General features: G+C 43.2%; 1 protein-coding gene across 8 annotated transcripts in view; it reads right to left on the minus strand.

Moving 5' to 3' along the window:
- Nucleotides 1-18,949, minus strand: part of Frmd4a (FERM domain containing 4A) — a 526,608-nt gene that overhangs the window by 100,298 nt on the left and 407,361 nt on the right. For all 8 annotated transcript variants that reach the window (XM_069990391.1, XM_069990392.1, XM_069990393.1 and 5 more), the window contains 3 exons: nt 15,931-16,015; nt 6,182-6,238; nt 5,121-5,143 (listed from right to left, as the gene is read on the minus strand). In XM_069990391.1, coding sequence (XP_069846492.1) covers nt 5,121-5,143; nt 6,182-6,238; nt 15,931-16,015 — 165 coding nt within the window. The remainder of the gene's footprint in view (nt 1-5,120; nt 5,144-6,181; nt 6,239-15,930; nt 16,016-18,949) is intronic.

Consider the following 18,949-nt stretch of genomic DNA (forward strand, 5'->3'; position numbering starts at 1 on the left):
CTAGCGACCACATAGTTTATAAAATAAAATATTAAAGTCATTATTCTTTTTGCCTGTAATTGCCCTCACAGAGACCTCAGAACATGCGGCCTCTGGGAAGTTAATGGGAATTTTTCAGTACAAATAAATACTCCAACTCCTCTTCTGAAATGGAGAAGAAAATCAATTTCCCTTGTTTATGAAGGGCTGTTACTTATTTCTATTGACTGAGTCATGCATCACTCTACTTCCTAAAGCATGACTTTTTAAACAATTTTTTAAGAATAGAATAGAATTAGAACCCTACCGATGGCTATCTCAGGACATACTAAGAATTCTTCCAGACCACAAAACCTTGATAAGCTGATACTCTCTCAGGAAGACTGGCATTTAATTTTGCGCAGATGTCTTATTAACTGACCTAGAAGTATGTGATCCAAACCTCACTTCTTCTCCTTTGGTGGCTGCATTTGTTTGGAATGGCGGGCTTATCTAAAAGGAGGCAGTTTACCAGGGAGGCAAAACGGGCCCTGGATCTTACAGGCATCTCCTTAACACTGTTCCCTTCCAGGTGTTGGTGGCTTTCTTGGACCTCATAAATCTCGTGCAGAGAGAATCCTGGATTAATGATCAGCATGAGTAAGACCCGTTCTCTGTAAAATGATGCTCCTAGAGGGCTGGAGGTGTAACACAGTGGTAGAATGCCTGCCTGGCACGCATGAGGCCTTGATTTATTTCTGTTGGGTAATGGTGGCTAATCCTTGCTGCTTAGGGAACTGAGATCTCAGTATCACAATTCAAAGCTAGCTGTGCAGGAAAAGTCCATGAGACACTTATCTCCAATTAACCACCAAAAAGTCACAAGTAGAGCTGTGGCTCAAGTGGTAGAGCATGCTATTCTTGAGTAAAAAAGTTAAGGGACAGTGCCCAGGCCCTGAGTTCAAGCCCCAGGACCGGTACAATAATAATAATAATAATGTGATGATGATGATGATGATGATTATACTCTCCGGTCCCCAGTAGGTGACCTGGAGCTTTGCTAATCTGCTTCCAATAAGCCTGGGTAGCAGAAAGAAATTCTACACAATAGCTGTTTTGTATGACTCTGATAACGGACAGATGATCTCTAAGCAGTTAAAATCATTTCAATTTTGCAAAATGTTAAAGTTATAGTATTAGTAGGAGTGATACTCATATTTGAATTCAGGGCCCGGAGCTTGCTAAACAGGCACTCTACCATGTGCGGCACTCTACCAAGTCTCTTTCCTGGTTTATTTGTGGGACTTGGTCTTGCTTTATGCTTGAGCCAGTCTGGACTGCAGTCCTCCTATTTGTGCTTTATTACTGGGATGACAGGCACACTATAGCACCCAGTCATTGTGTTTCCTCTATTTAAAAATTACTTTTTATCATAGAAATTGGGTCAATTCCCATAAAGAAAGGTGGACAGAGGGGGACAAGTGAGTTGACTCTCAAATTAGAGAAATGTCGCCGGTCAGTAGGGTTTTCAGCTAACTTCCCCTTAAGTCATTTTGGTAGAGTATGGTGATAAGTCCTTTATCAAATTAAGTTCAAATATCACTAGAAAGTTGGGATGTCCAGCCACTTTAAGTCGTGTTCTCTGCATTGACCTTAGGAAAGAAGAAGGTATTTTTTTCTATAATAGCTCAAGGATTGAAAATGCTATAAAAATAAGAACATCAGTGCTGAGCACTTGAAACATGATAATAGGATGAACAAAGGTATGCTTGGTTGGCTACTGCTTCATAGGCACTGGAGATGAGCAAAGGAGAATTTTTGTTATAAGTCTGTTGGTCCTTCCGTAGCTCCCTTGATCCCACAGCTCTGGAGCTACTGGATTGTTTTTAAAACAGAAAAGCTAACACTCCTGACTTTTGCAAAGTTGACAGACACGAAAATGTTTCTTTTTAAGTGTATATATGTCAGGAAATGAAATAAGATTACCCATGTTATGCTCCGGAAAATAATACAAGTGAACAAACATTATCTTTAGATAAAGCGACTTCCTAATCCTTTAATGTATTGCACACATTTGTCCTCTACATGTCAGAATCTGAATATGTATGACCTATATTTCTTCCTATCACAGACAATACTACTTATCTGGTTATTCTCTGCTCATTTGCTTTCAGCAATGCTAAACCCAACATTTCACTGTCCAGTTCAATAAGACAAGCCAGTGAGCATGTCCATTAACTAGAAGAGAGTTACGTAAGAGGAAGCCTTCAGGGATTTGCTAAGCAAAATCAAGAGTCAAAAAAAAAAAAAAAAGAATAGAGTCTGTACATTCACTCTCCTGGATTGTCATTATATTTTTCTCTATTAAAGTATATATGTGCTTATTTTTTTCTCTATAAAAGTGTACCAGTGCTTATTTCTCTTGTTAAAAAAAATAACCTTTTTTCCTCCATTGTGCTTCAAGAAAATTACTCCCATAATTTGTAGATTTCTAATACTTATTCCACAAAGTAGGCTCTAGTTATAGAGATATTGGCAGGCCCCCAAACAAAAACAAACAGCTGTTTAGAAATTAGAGATTCAAGAACCCTCAGGACCTGAGAGAATTACAGTGCCTTTTGTATATGGCCAAAACTTTCAAAAGCCATTTGATCATCTGGATTCTAGATAGCTTTGGACCCTGTATTATATATGTAACAGCCTCTCCCTGCAGTTCTATATTTCTAAGTTGGCATTTTATTTTATTCACGTCATTCAGGAAAATGTACCCCATTTACAGGGTATGTTTCCATGTCAAAGTCGTCCACTTATTCACAACTAAGAATGTAGAGTCACGCGTTAAAAGCTAATCACAAAACTCACCTTCTCCAAAACTAAATCCAGAGAAGGGCACATCTGAAATGCCTGACCTTCAACCACCAAATGCAAGGTCATCAATGCTGTGTTGAAGTGGGTGGGAAGGAGTTCAGACGCAAGGAATTTAAAAGTACTCCTCTTATTTCAGAACTCCAGGAGTCTCAAACGTATCAGTTTCACAGGACTTCTGAAGCGTTGTCCTAACCACCAGGCCTACTTGAGAAGATGGGCCTGTAAGTCACGTGGAACACACCTTCTGTCTATGGGGGGTGGGTTTTAAGTGATGAGATAACCTACCTTAGTATAAAGTGTTTGACCTTCCTCTCCCTTCACAGCTATTTCTCTCCCCTGGCAGCTACAGTTACAACCTTCTAGACAGCTCCCTGACAAATAGAGCTCCACCAGGTTCCTTGATTTCCTTGATTCCAGACAACCCTGCTGGCATTCTACCAGCTCACAAGGGAGCCATGAATGGCTGCCGGGCCTGGCCTGTATACTTCCTCTCTGGCAATCCGTGTGGCCGGGCTGCATGGTCTGTGGGGCCACATGAGGTTGCTCCCAGTTCACATTCCATCCTGTCAGGGTTCTCTTAAGAATAAATAATATTTACAGTAGGAGGTCAGAGCTGGCCAATGAAAAAGGGTCTTCAGCGTAAGTGAACTAGGCACTGGAATCCACTGGGCTTGTGAAATTTCATAGAACTGCAGGAATCTTTCAAGTAGATACACTACTACTTGTCAAAACCCCACATTTCTAGAACAAATTAAGATCACAAGAAGATAACACAGACAAATTGTCATGTAGTTTTGACAACCTGAAAATGTTTCATTGAACAAGTTTGGTAAGTGGAGATGAGCTAACTACCGTGTTTAAGATCCAGCTTTGTATAGTCACTTTCAATTAAAAATGGAACACCTCTCTGCTTTCTACTAAGGATCTGGGGAACCTGAATAAAGTAACTTGGAGATCTCCTTATGAAAATATCTAAAGAGCTGAAGAAATTACATTTTAGATTAGAAGTTGGTAAACTATTACTTGGGCCAAATTCAACCATCTTCCTGGAAAAGATAGAGAAGAACAAGAGGAGGGGAGAAGGAGGAAGAAGAGGAAGAAGATCAGGAAGGGGGGGGGAACTAAAGGGAGAAAGAGGAGGAAGAAGAAAAGAAGGATTTCATGATACAAGAAAACATATTAGCATCCAAATTTCTGTCTTCCTAAATGAAGTTTTATTGAAACACACTCACGCCCAATGGCTGAGTGACTGCAATAGATGATTTCATGGCCTGCAAAATCCAAATCCAAGCTATTTACTGGCTTTTTTTTCCAGAAAAAGTTTGCCTACTTGAGAATTAAAAATGAATTTTTACCTTTTGGAAATGTCCAGCTTAGTTATATTGCCTTTACAGATTAAACCTTCAAAGCACAGCAAAACATATATTTCTTGATGAAGTCTAAGATAATTTAAAAAACTTATGCTGGTACTAGGGCTTGAACTCAGAGCCTTGCACTCTAACTTGGGTTTTCTACGCAAAGCTGGCACTCTACCACTTGAGCCATATCTCCACTTACAAGTTTTTAGAGGTCTTATGGACTTTTCTGCTTGGGATGACTTCAAACTATGATCCTCAGAGCTCAGTATCTTGTGTAGTTAAGATTACAAGTGTGATCTACTAGTACCTGGCTCAATTTCTTTCTAATACCAATTTTCATGTGCCCCGATACCACACTTTGCTCTCTGTGTGTGTGGTTATCTCCTCTCACTTGTAGCTAGAACTTGATGTAAAGCATCTTGGGTTTTCACAGAGGAGTTTGATAACGTAGAATGCATGGAAAGTCCCTGTCTTTGAGCACAGTCCCATTGAGGGATGGCTACAATAATCTGCTCTGTGAAGTCATGAACAGTCTCGATTGTAGGCAATTTCAGCCATGCTACTCACTGGGTGGTGCTTATGGAATGAATGGGAAAATTCAAGTTTGCCTTCTATAGGGTTACCCCATAGCTAAGTCTGTTTGTGTTATCATCTCCAACAGAATCTCAAGCAGGAAGGAAAGGACTTCCTGTGTTTCTAGTAACCTATGGGATTTTCCTTTAGTATGGTATATTACTGAGCTTTCTCTGTGTGATCTATCTGTTCCCATCCACAAGCTGACAGGTGGATCTCATCGCTGATACACATCAATCAACTGTCAGATAACAGTCAGATGACAAGGGATAGGCACCGTAGATCTCTTAATGGGAAAGCCACAGAATACATTTTAAAGCCCAAACAAAACAAACAAGAAAAATATCCCATTGGTAAACTCACCTAGAAAAATCTCCCTTTGCTTCCTGTAGAGGGGAAAAAAAAAGAACATCAGCACAACATGCAAATTCAGTGCTGGTCTGTAAAATACCTGCTGTAATCACGCCAACAACCCTGAGACTACAGCAAGACCTCTCTCACCCTACTCTACAAGACCTGTTACTCTAACCCCACTACTACAGGAAGACAAGAGGGAGTCCATGCACTTCCCCTGGAATAGGAAACTTGAAAGTTAAGCTTTAGAAAGTTACAAACAAATAAATTGATAAGCAAGTTTTTACTCCCAGACCCTGGTCTAATGTGTGTGTGTGTTTTCTAAATCTGATGGTGTGTTCAGATAAAACTATTTTCCCCCCTTCCCTTTTTCCTTTTCCCCCTTCCCTCTGTTTCCCTCTTCCCTTCTCTCCTTTCCTGCCTTCTTCCTACTTTTCTTTCTTTAAGACAGCGAATTGCTATGTTATGGGTGGATCTTGAACTCTTAGCCTCAAGCCAACCCCCTGCCTCATCATCCTCCCAGATAGCTGGGATTACAGGTGTACACTACTATGCCTGACCAGAACTATTTCTTATGTCACTTTGTCCTGTGAGTTCTTTCTGAATGATACCAAAGACTCAAGAGGTAGGGACATGGAAATTCAGCGAATCAAGACTAAGATCTTGATATTGAGCAGTGCTAAATATTTGCTGAAAGAGTCATTTCTACTCACTCCACCATTCTCTCTGACTCTCTCCCTCTCTTACATAAGCTAAAAGCTTAAAAAAAATTTTTTTTTTGCTTTGTCATTACAAGTGACACAGAGTGATTCACTAGCAATTCATTCTAGCTATTCACTTGGTTTTTCCCAGGAAAGGAAAGGGTATAAAACACAAAGAAAGTAGAGCCACTGCTTAAACACCTACTTTCTTTGACAGTGACATACAGTCTTAAAAACTTGGAATAGTAAAACCCATCTATAGCCATAGGATCATGCTCTTACTAGCCCCTCCCAGCTAGGAAAAAGAAGACAGAATGCATATGGCCCTGCCTGTGCATGTCCTCTTCCAGTCTGGGTAGAGCAACTTACCTGTAAAATGTAGGAAGCTAATTCAAATACCACTTCACTGTCAACGTCAATAAGCTCCTGAAAGGAAAAACAGCAGGCAAGATAAGTTTGGTAATGCTTTATGACTTCTTCACGACAGCACTCTGCAGAGACTTAATCTTCCCTGAGAAGTCCCCCAGAATCTCAACACTCAGGGATTATCAGACCACAGATCTGAATTTCCTGCCTCCTGACATTGCTAGACACCCTCCTTATTGCTCTGAACCAGAGACAACCAGTGCCCCTTACGTGGCATCCACAGGCTTCATCCTCAAGTCTGGATGAGACATTACGGAGGGCACCATGTCCAGCATGTTACAATCTTGTTCACCTCGCTAATCACTGGAGTAGGGGTGCTTGAACAATCAATTGAATTTTCATGGTAAATTCCCACTTCAGAACTGGTGGCAAGACACCATGGAAAGAAATGCATTAATGGGATCATGATTCTTCATGTTGAAAGCAAAGACAGGGAACTTGAAATCTGCGGCTCCTCGGTTACACGGGGGACATTTCTTTCATGTGCTTATAACTCAGGGTAGCAAAGGGCTACCATTTTATATATTGCAAAGGCTTCTATGGCTTAAGTCACGACGGGGTGGAGTTCCAGTATGTTTATGTTCCATAATTTTTTCCTCAAATCTTAATTGTGATCTAGGGCTATGCCCTTTAAAAATGCAAACTTATCCTTAGTTCTTGGGAACAAAATCAAATGTGCATTTTGTTTTTCAGGATTCATATATTGTTTTAAACCACAAAAGGATGCTTTTACCGGGAGCCGGCTCATGCCTGTAATCCTAGCTACCCAGGAGGCTGAGATATGAGAATCACAGTTCAAAGCCAGCCCGGGCAGGAAAGTCCATGAGACTCTTGTCTCTAATAAACCACTAGAAAACCAGAAGTGGTGCTGTGGCTCAAGCGGTTGAGCACTCGCCTTGTGCTGAAGAGTGCAGGGACAGCACCCAAGCCCAGAGTTCAAGCCCCACGATCAACCAAAAAAAGGAAGCTTTCACATAGGGCAGGTCACATTTGTACTGGGGGTCCCATGAGATTGCATAATTAAACACTATGATGTTTTTAGAAAAGGGTGACACATTTCTCATTAAGCGATATAAGATTGTACTTCCTAATTTTTTGAATAGCTTTACACTTGTCAAAAAACTACATGTGATTAACACATAAAATTTCATGGGTTTGGACACAGATGCTATGGTATCATTACCACAGTCAAGGTAACAGACATGCCCACTGTCTCCTAACTGAGTGTGCTTGTGCATTAATTAACATGATCTACCTTCTTAATAAGCTTTTTTCCCCCTGGTCCTAGACCTTGAACACTGGGCTTGGACAGTCCCTAAGCTTTTGTGTCAAGGCTAGTGCTCTACCACTTGAGCCACAGCTTCCATTTTAGCTTTTTTTGGTGGTTAATTGGAGATATTAAGAGTCTCATGGACTTTCCTGCCCAGGCTGGCTTCAAACCTTGATCCTCGTATCTCAGCCTCCTGAGTAGCTAGGATTATAGGCATGAGCCACCAGCACCCAAGATGAGTTTTAAGTGAATGATGCTGTCTTGATATATAGAGCACATATGTTAAAGACAGAATGAAATCTATAGTCCATTAGCATGTGATAAGAAATCAAGGAGCTGACAACTGTATTTCCATGTCAAAGTAGAAATGTCCTTCAGGGTTCTTTCCCTATTATCTCTAGGTCCTGTAGTGAGTAGCTAGATAAGAGCTGAAGAAAGAGTTGGAAAGACTTAGAGACCAGCTAGCCCAGCCTCAAGAACAGAAAGTCATGCCTTAAGAGCAGCTATGGAGCTAGAAACCATCTCCCAACTCCTAGTCCAGTAGAGAACCTTCCCTGGAACTTACATCCTCCCTCTAATCAGTAAGGACTCAGTCTCAACCAATATAATTCTCAGAACAATACCTATAATTGACCTTTGCCTAAAAGAGTTACTTTATTATTTATTAATTTAATTTTCTATCAGTCCTGGGGCTTGAACTCTGGGTCTGAGCGCTGTCCCTGAGCTTCTTTTTGCTCAGGTAACCACTCTACCACTTTGAGCCACAGTGCCACTTCCGGCTTTTTTGAGTAGTTTATTGGAGATAAAAGTCTCAGGGAATTTCCTGCTCTGGCTAGCTTTGAACTGCTGCGATTCTCAGATCTCAGCCTCCTGAGTAGCTAGCATTACCGGTGTGTGCCACTGGCACCCTGGCTATTTTTATTATTATTTTCCTATCTTTTTTGTTAAATTTTAGAATTTTTGTCATAAAGGTGACGGACAGGGGGGTTATAGTTACATAAGTCAGGTAAAGAGTGTATTTCTTTTTGCATTTTTTGTATTTCTTCCCTTGGTCTTTCCCAGTTTTTCCTTTGTATCCCACCGGCAAGTTGTATAGGTCATTTTCAACACAGTGTCTAGTGAGTAGCACTGCTGTATTTGTTCACTTTGTCCCTCCAGTTCCCTCCCAAAGACAGATAAATGAACAGGACAAAAAAAAAGAAAACAAAAACAGCAACAAAAAACCCTCATGTTTCCATTTTCTGGAGTTCATTTTGACAAATACTATTGTATATAATCATATACACGTAGACATTGCACTTTTGTGTTCCTTTCCTAAGAGTATTCTCCTTTGGTCTCTAGAGTGTGTATGAATGCCTAGAGTCCTGTACAATTTATCATGTGAATTTTAGATCTAGCTTCTTCATATGAGAGAAAACATGTCATTTGTCTCTCTGAGCTTGGCTTATCTCACTTAACATGATTTGTTCTAGGTCCATCCAATTCCCTGTGAATGACACAATAGTCTTCCTTCTAATGGTTATGTAAACTTCCATTATATATAGATACCCATTTTTTGGATCCACTCATCTACAATAGGCCATTTGGGCTGTTTCCATAGGTTTGCTATTGTGAAGAGTACAGCAATGAACATGGATGTACAAGTGTCTGCGGCATCCTGGCTTGTGATGTTCTGGGCAGATGCCCAGGAGTGGTATAGCTGGGTCGTAGAAAAGATCTACGTTTAGTCTTTTGAAGAACCTCCAGATTGTTGTCCAAAGAGGCTGTATGAGTTTACAATCCCACCAACAGTGTAAGAGGGTTCCCCTTCCACCACATCCCCAACATTTGTTGTAAAAATTCACGATCCTGGTCAATCTGACTGGAGGGAGATAGAATCTCAGAGTTGGTTTGATTTTTATTTCCTTTATGGCCAGCGATTGAGCATTTCCTCATGTGTTTCTTTACCATTTTTTAAAAGAGTTACTTTCAATGATGACTTGAACTAGAAACCAAACTGATTTTGAATTTTCTAATTCTCAATGACTCCTAAATTGTCCCCAATAATACAAGACAAAGCATTAAGCAATCATATCTCTATCTTCCGAAGAAAGAATATCCTGGAGGTCTTCTAGGCCTCAGCATTTCAAAGATGGAACTAAAGTTTTACTGAACCATGTCAGAAACACAGCCTAAGAGAATGACCCAGAATAAGGAAGAATGGAGGACAATAACTCTTTATGCTTAACAGGATGGAAGAGTTTTATGGCTCTGTAATTGATATAGACCTTCCATGCAGGGCATGTAGAGGAATGTTTGGAATTACACCAGTGGGATTACCAGGTCCCATCAGAATGTAAATCATTGAAAAGTGCACAAATGATCACACAGAAATGCAGTCCAGGGCTTCCACAATGGCTCATTTCTACTTAACAGGGTCCGTTTCCTTTCCCACTGTGCAGCTTCCTAATGAGCTCACGGGTCTCCTTAGTAGACTTGGTGTGTGTGTGCTTTCCTGTCAAACATTTACACCTACCTTGCAGCTAATGGTCAGTGTAGGCTAATGGTTAACATGACTGGGAGGTTTACATCTGTGCTGTTCCAAACTTCCTATCAGAAAACAGCCCTTTTTAAGTGTGAGCATGGAGTTTAGTTCATGATTGGAGGCATCTGCTAAAAGGGAAAGATCTATACCTATGTGGGGAGGTATGGATGGATGGACGAAGAAGAAGAGGAGGAAGCAGAGGAGGAGAGGTGGAGGAGGTGTGTGTGTGTATATGTTTATGCATGTGCGCACACCCTGGTACTGAGTCTTGAACTCAGGGCCTGTGTGCTGTCCCTGAGCTTTTGTGTTCAAGATTGGTGTCTCTACCACTTGGGCCACAGCTCCACTTCCAGCTTTTGCTGGTTAATTGTGGTAAGAGTCTTTTAGCTTTGTCTACCCGACCTGGCTTTGAACTACAATCCTCAGATCTCAGCCTCCCGAGTAGCTAGTTTTATAAGTATGAACCACCAGCCTCAGGCTCATCTTTTCTGAGCTGGAGCCTCTCATCCCATCTTCTGCCTGTGGGTTGAGCTTTACAAGTTGCTCCTCTGGTTCCTAGGCCTCTGGGCATGGATCCCACAGCGTGGACTTCTACCACAGCCAGCCCTGCATGAGAAATGCCTTCCTATGGATCTATACATATTTTTTTTTATTGCTTCCGTTTCTCTTCAGAGGCCTGACTCAAGCGGTGCATACCATCACAGCGGGTCAGGCTGCACTTGCAATCTTTGTCTCACTGGACAGCACAGAATTCTACACGGAGACGCTTGGGGTAGGCAGGACCCGCAGGGCTGTGGCACAGGCCAGGACTGCTTCGCGCTTACACAATCTCCTTCCTCAGCCCTCTGCCAGGTTGGCAAGTCACTTCATGCGTGTCACGTGACGCACATGAGTACATGCATACCATTCACACTGAGCCATGGCTGTGCCTGGCTGACACTGGGGCTTCTCCTGCAGGTTGCTGCACACAGCCCGATGACAGGGCCGTGGGAGCGAGTGCCTAGAAAGCTGGAAGGGTCCCTCCCTGTCCTTCCTTTTGTTTTTCCTGCTGTCTCCCCCACAGACACACGCAGCGTCTACACAAATCAAAGTAAGAGATGAGAACGACCGGGCTTTCATGTTGCTGTCCCTGTCGTGTGGGGATAGGATTCTGGGCTTTGTTTCTGCCACCTACAGATACAATGACATCATCTGTTCATTAGCAGAGCTCTTTGAAGATCTCCAATAAAGACCTTTTCCTTGAATGACAAGACTGATAGCGATTTATAGACCTCTCTGTCCACTGTGGCCCAGTATTGAGTCTAATTGCTTAGACTCAATAACTGTGAAGCTTCAGTCCAACGCAGATAGCTCAGCAAGGAATACAAAGTACAAGGATTTCTAAGCTTTTTCTTCCATCGTGATCTGCTCTTTACCGAATACATGTAGGCACCCAACTTGGGGATGTGCAAAAACAAAACAAAAAACAACCCAGGCAAGTCCCTGGTACCTAGGCTTCTCAAACTGATCTGTTAAATCCAGTGTTTGGATCCAGGCACCCGTAGCTCACACCTGTAATCTTAGCTACTCAGGTGGCTGAGACCTGGAGGATTGAGGCTCAAAGTCCACCTAGGCAGAAAAGTCTGGAGACTGCCAGGTGGCTCAATAATAGTGTGGCAGCTATTAGCAAGCAAGGCGAGTGAGAACATGAGGTTTGGTGTTCAAGGCTTAGTGACAGCTCCCAAAAAACCCCACAGAGCTAGACTAGGATTGCCCAGCAAATACTCAGCATCACTAATCACCCCAAGGACTCTCCTGACATTTCAGATCAAGAGGAATCAAGAGGAGAGCCTAACAGATCCCAGGGTTTGGAGTTCCAGGGTGGTAGATGTTTCCAGAACAACAGTTGGTATTCTGAGAGAAATCTCCATTCTACATCTCTATGTCCTAACTATCCATCCAACATGAAGACAGAAGGATAAAGACATTTTCAGATATGCAAAGGCCCCAGATATTCTGCTTTCCACATGTACATGATTGCCAGGGATTACTGGAGGACATTCTCCAGCGAGACAATGGTGTAAAACAAACAATAAGAAGCACAACAGCAGTAAAACGAGCAAACAAAAACAACACAGGAGACAGGGGACTCAACACAGCACAGAGAGACCCAGATAAGGAAGGGGTTTCCCGCGTTAGAGCTGCAGAAGAAACCAAGTTCAGGCTAGATCAGAAAGTCGGAGAATGCTAAGAGGAAAATGAAATGCAGCAAAAGTAAAGCCAGCCCCAAAGTAAAGCCAGAGAGAGAACCAGCAATCATCTTTGCCTTAGGAAGAAACTTGAGAATCCATCTGCGAATCTGTAGGAGCTATGGGAGGAAGAAGAAGAAAAAAAAGCAAAAGCAAAGGATACATAGAAACTAAGCAATTAAAAGCAAAGCATTCATTCCCTCCAGGTCAAACAACTGGTTGTCTTAAGAAAGGAATCACAAGGGCAGAAACTACATGGATTAGTCATAATCATGTCATGTTGATGACTGTGGCTTTAAGCCAGTGCTGTTACCACCTACGGAGAAAATAAGGAAAAGGGAAAGTATGGGTGCTTGTATAAGACACCTTAATCCTCATCCATTAAAAAAAAAGTGGGATGTGGTTGTGCATGCCTGTAATCACAGCACTTGGAACTCTTTTCAAGGAAAGCTTGGCCCCACAGCAAATGAATAAATGAATAGATTTCATTAAGTCTAAAATGAACAAATCTAGGAATAGCAGTGCTATCTATTTAGAAATGTAGAGACACATCCTGAAAAAGGCGGCTAAAAATGGTCGAAGAGGTAGACATATTTTTATAATCAGCCCTTTAGAACCATTTGACTTTCAAACTACGTCACATAAATCTTTGGGAAACATAATACAAATAATTCTGGTGGTGTTGAAGACAGAGCCTGGCACATGCTAGATTCTGCACCTCATCCCCTGACCAAATATAGATCTAATTCTTTAAAAATGTGAGTAAGGGCTGGGAACGTGGCTTAGTGGTAGAGTGCTTGCCTAGCATGCATGAAGCCCTGGGTGCCATTCCTCAGTACCACATAAAGCTGGAAGTAAATGTCACTGGCTCAAGTGGTAGAGTACTAGCCTTGAGCAAAAGAAGCTCAAGGACAGTGCCCAGGCCCTGACTTCAAGCCCCAGGACTGGCAAAAATAAATAAAATAAAATATGAATGAAATTCATTCTTCACATTGACAGGGCTAAGCAGTTTGCCTTCCCTCAACAGCTTAGCTTCTGTAGGAATGTCCCCAGGAAACAAGGAGGTAGCTGGTGTCAAATTGCTGAGGAAACCAAAGCCCAGGTGAGCAGCACAGCAAGGTGATTAGGTTATCAGATGCCCTGCCTTCTGGGCTTTCCAGCACTTCTATAGTGCTAGGAGGCCATGTGAGTGGCATGGAAAAAAATCATAGCCAAGAGATGCAATGCGGGTCTGGATCCAAGTAGCTAACAGCGCCGGGTGTCCTATGCTCCTCTCTTGTCTTCCAGAGCACGTGGGAGTAGGTCTTGGAATGCTCTTGCTTAGGCAGAGGATCAAGAGCTTAGAGATAGTGTGAAGGGGAAGGGGGTCCCATTTAGTCCATTCCCCAAGTGGCATTGCTGAGAGAGAAAGCCAATCTGTCCCAGCAAAAGCCAACCAATCAGCCAGCTCCATGGCCCTTATTATCTGTGTTTCTGACTGGAGCCAGGGTCCTGCCCATTCAGATACATCTGTTCTTCTCAATACCAGCTCCTCCTGCAAAGTTCTTGTTAATTCCCACTCTACATCTCTCAGAAGACAGGAGGCTCAGGACAAGGAGTAGACACCCAAGGTTCTTTGTAAACTGTCAGTGTATGCAAACCAGGGACTACTGAGGGAGATGAGTGGTCTCTCATGTTCTTGTATCCTACCTACATTTCCAGGGAAGCCATCATTGGTCATCTGTGCTCACTTGAATAATCAAGCTGAAGGAGAGACTTTTTTATTTTTATTTTTTTGGTCCGGTCATGGGGCCCGAACTCTGGTCCTGGGCGCTGTCCCTCAGCTCTTCAGCTCAAGGCTAGCGCTCTACCACTTGAGCCACAGTGCCACTTCCGGCTTTTTTCTTTTTTGCTTATGTGGTGCTGAGGAATCGAACCCAGGGCTTCAGGCATGCAAGGCAAGCGCTCTACCACTGAGCCATCTTCCCAGCCCCTGAAGGAGAGACTTTGAGGAAGTAGAGAAGGTTCTAGAATGGTCCCTACTCCCTGATCACCAGGTGGGTTGAGGCTGTGGGCATTTGGGCTTTAAATGGGGCTGGCTCCAAAGGCATCCAACCAGATGACCTTCCCTGGGGGAAATCTGTAACATTCATTTCTGAGGATTTAGTCTCCTTTTCTGATTTTTGAAAATTTCCATAAATTCCTGAGTCCTTGGCATTCATGATATTCAGCTCTAGCTTAGCTTTTGCAACTGAGAGTGAGGAGTGGGGGTGGGTGGGGAATAAGCTACTTACTCCAAGGGAGAAACTGTTGCCTGTGCCTTTACCCAGGTGTTGTCAGACTGGAGAGTGATTGCATGCGTTTGGTGACTTTTACTTTAGCTCACGTCTGCCACCTAGTGGACACCTCACCTTTTATTGCTTCACTTTGAAAGTGAACATTCCTCTTCCACCTCCTCTTCTTCCTCTTCCTCCTCTTTTTTCTTCTCCTCTTCCTCTTCCCACCAAGTTCTTCCTCTACTTCCCACCATCCTCTTCCTCTTCTTCCCCCCACCCTTCTTCTCCTCTTCCTTCTTCCTCCTCTTCCATCTCTCATGCTTTGTCTTTCTCTCTGGCACCTTGGTTTGAAATGAGGGCCTCATACTTGTTTCTCTTACTCAGTTGGCTGGTGCTCTACCACTTGCACCATGCCTCCATTCAGGCTTTTAGCTGTTTAATTGGACAAAGAGTTCTCAATCCTCCTGCCTAGACTGTCTCTGTACCACAACCCTCCCTGCCTGGGCCTCCTGAGTAGTAGCTAAGACTACAGACATGAGCCATGGGTATCCAGCCTAGTTCCACTGTCTAATAAGACAGTGGGGGATTAGGGAGAAAAAAGAGTTTCCAAGTACCCTGAACTACAGAGGGTGTCCTTTCCTCCATCTAATAGAAATCAAAATGAGTATGGTGTGATCTTAGCCCAGTCATTGCCACCATCAAGGTGCTTCTGGAGACTGAGCTTGATGTGGCAGGAGTGTCTGCACTTAGTAGAATTATCTGTGATACGTGTGTGTGCTGAAGTACTTCCCAAGGGGAAAGCGAGGGCATATCACTACTCTAACTCTGTGGATCAAGTTGGATATGGATCAAGCCTGACTTTAATTAAATACAAAAGCAGTACAGGCCACAAGATCTCGGAATACATCCAGTGGTTCCCAGCCAACCCATGGGTTTCTTGGCTTTGAAGTTCCCAGGGCTGCACCCAAAAGCAGGAAGTGGAGCTGTGGCTCATGTGCACATGGCGAATACTCTCTCTCTCTCTCTCTCTCTCTCTCTTTCTCTCTCTCTCTCTCTCTCTCTCTCTCTCTCTCTCCCCCTCTCTCCCCCCCCTCTCTCTCTCTCTCTCAAAGTTCATTCATACCAGTCTAAGTTGATGAGTACTCTTATCATACTCATCCAGGTTCCCCACTGACTAGTGTATCTGTCATACCCATCCACATTCTCCACCGTCTCAGCTGACAGAAACCTCTAGCATTGGCATGCAGCTAAGAAACACCTCTCTACAAAGCTCTGACATTGTTTAGCTGATCCCACTTACCCCCTGCCCTGTGAAGTTCTTAAACCGTGTTAATGGAAGCAACATGGCATCTCCAGCTGCCAGTGCCACTTCCAGGTTTTGATAGGAAAGTGGCCAGGAAGGGGGACGCTCGTACCTTATAGATGCAGGACTTGGCGTTCAGGAAGAACAGCTCGATGGTGGCATTGTCCTTCAGGTAGGAAATGCTTTCGATGTAGAACCTGCAAGAGGAAACACACACACACGTACCCATGAGCCACGAGGTGCAGCAGAGCAGAGGCCAAGGGTTCTCTCCAGCTGAGGCTTTGTGGTGGGAACTTGATCTCCCCGGGCTACATGAGTAAGAAAGACACCAGCCAGAAACTTGCCTCTGCTTCCTTTTAAGGGGGAAGTTTGTCTCATACATTTCTATACAGCAGGGTAAGTTCACCATGTCTGAGGGATCCCTGATTGACAAGGACTGGGGCCTACTATCTACCTGGAATACTAAGTCAACCTTTCTTTCTCCTCATCTGTTTCCTAACCTTTCACAATGCATGTATTCATACATGACTTTTTCATCCTAAGCATTGTGTGTGTGTGTGTGTGTGTGTGTGTGTGTGTGTGTGTGAGTGCATGCGCATGTGTACTGGAGCTTGAACCCAGGGCCTCTCACTTTTTCTTTTTCTCAAGGTGGGTGCTCTGCCACTTTTGCCACACATCCATTTCTAACTTGTTGCTGCTTAATTGGAAGTAAGAGTTTCTCAGATTTGTCTGCTTGGCTGGATTCCAATTGCAATCCTCAGATCTCAGCCTCCTGGCTAGGATTACAGGTGGGAGTCATGGCTCTCTGGCAAGTTAGACTTATTTAAAAAAATAAAGATAATTTCTTCATGAACAGGAGGGACGGGAGGAATGGCATTTCTCCTTGAAACACTTCACTTGGGCTTTCCTGAGGGTGGCGAACTGAGAGGAGATTTGAGCACATCCCGAGAGCTGTGGCCGTGTTCTTAACATTGTAATCTTCATGCATTAGTTAAGCCAAATAAGATCTGAATTCCTATCCAGATGGAACATGTGAATTGTTTTTCAAGGAAACATGCTGACATTTAAGTGTACATTAAATGTGCCTTTCTGCGCGGATGCCTTCAGAGTTGAAGAAAGCCTTTAATCAGACAATGTGCTTGTTCTGTGGACCAGTGACCTGAGGGAGGAATCTGGATAGGATGTGTCTGAAATGTTATGGAGGGGGGGGGCACTGGTCATGGGAGATCTCATGCTGAGAGTAGATCAGACTAGCTACTTGGCTTTTGGAAGCTGGATAGACACGAGGGCAGGAGGAGAAGGTGAAGGAAGGAAGTCAAATGTTCCTTTTGCACAGTGTTCCTGGGGGAGGAAATCAGAGCCCCGGATTGAGGGTTGGCTGACTGTGTCTCAGGATGACTCCTACAGTCTCTAACTATACAAGAAGGGAAGGCACATCTGATCATATCAAATCGTATTTATCAAAATGAACTCCAGGAAATGGAAACAAGGATTTCCCCTTGTTTTCTTGTTTGTTCATTGATGTCTTTGGGAGGGTAAGGGAGAAGCACAGAAATGGAGGGACAAAGGGTAAACCAATGCAGCAGTGATACTCACTAGACGCTATGTTGAAAGCAAACTTTACTTGTGGGTGGGGATGGGAGGGAGGAACTGTGAGACAGAGAGGGAAAGGGTAACACTGTTCCAAAAAGAAGTGTACTCCTTACTTGATCTATGTGTAACCACTCGATATAGCACCTTTATAACAATTTTTTTTAAAAAAGAGAGGCAGACTCTCAATCAATGGCTCTCCATCTGTTTGTTTTCTGTGGTGGTACTGGGGCTTGAACTCAAGACCTCAGATTCTCTCTTGGCTTCTCCACTCAAGGCCATCACTCTACCACTTGAGCCACAGCTCCATTCTAGCTCTTCACTGATTAATGGAAGAGGCTCACAGACATGGCTGCCCAGAGCTGGCTGGCTTTGAACCACGACCCTCAGACTTCAGCCTCCTGAATAGCTAGGATTACAGGTGTAAGCCACCAGCAAACACCTAATTTGTCTGCTATTCTTAATTACTACCAGGCTGCCTTCCTGTGAGTGACCAGCTCTTGGTAGGCCAGGACCAATTCACTCATTTTGGACCTCCCAGCCGAATTAAATGCTTGATACTTGTCAACTTTTCTCCATTCCTTCTTTTCGGATCAAGATAGTGAGGAGGGAGGAGGACAAATAAATGATTCACAAGATATAAGATTCCTGATATGCAGTCTGTAGCCAGCCAGCCATGAGCCACTGTTACTTTCTCCGGCAACACAGAAAATAGACAACTGTTGGCAAGCCTATATGTATCCCAATACTAAAGTAAGAGCATGCCCTCAGAGGGACCCCTGATGGAAACCTTACTGTAATAATAAACTTGAGTCTAAATCTGTAGAGTCTGAAATAGTCTAATTATGAATATCTTTATCTCATTTGTGTATGTGCGTGTGTTTAGCCAGTCTTGGGGCTTGAACGCTGGGCCTGAGCTTCTTTTGCTCAAGGCTACAGCACTCTACCACCTGATCCACAGCACCACTTCTGTCTTTTTCTGAGTAGTTTATTAGAGATAAGAGTCTCATAGACTTTCCTGCATAGGCTGGCTTCAAACCGTAATCCTCAGATCTCAGCTTCCTGAGTTGCTAGGATTACAGATGTGAGTCTTGGTACCTGGCCTTTGAGTTTTTGAGAATTAGGGAATGAAGGCAATTTGTGTACTCTGCCCTCCCAGTCCTCAACCCCAATCTTCTCTCAAATAGTATTTTAAGAAAATACAACCGTCTGCTTTTCCTTGCAATTCTCTAATAAAGGAAAATTCAAATGAGGTGGTGAAGTTGGCAGAAATACCATTTCTGTTGTCTGGCATGAGGGATAGGGAAGGTGGTAAAAATAACAAGCTTTTATTGGGACGAAAAAAAAAATCCCCTGCTCGTGACAGAAACTGGAAAGAGGGTTTCCTGTTAGCCTTCATCACCAAGACAACGGCCTGGGAAACCCCAGGTGCTCCGGGCCTGTCATATGTTTTGTTCATAACCTTGGACACTTAGCTTATCCTGAACTTTGCATCCATGCCAGGGAACTGCCAAGGTAAAAATGCCTGGAGAAAAACAGCC

The sequence above is a fragment of the Dipodomys merriami genome, unplaced genomic scaffold (genome assembly GCF_024711535.1).
Source record: "Dipodomys merriami isolate MVZ:Mamm:240054 unplaced genomic scaffold, mDipMer1.0.p SCAF_4, whole genome shotgun sequence".
Taxonomy (NCBI): domain Eukaryota; kingdom Metazoa; phylum Chordata; class Mammalia; order Rodentia; family Heteromyidae; genus Dipodomys; species Dipodomys merriami.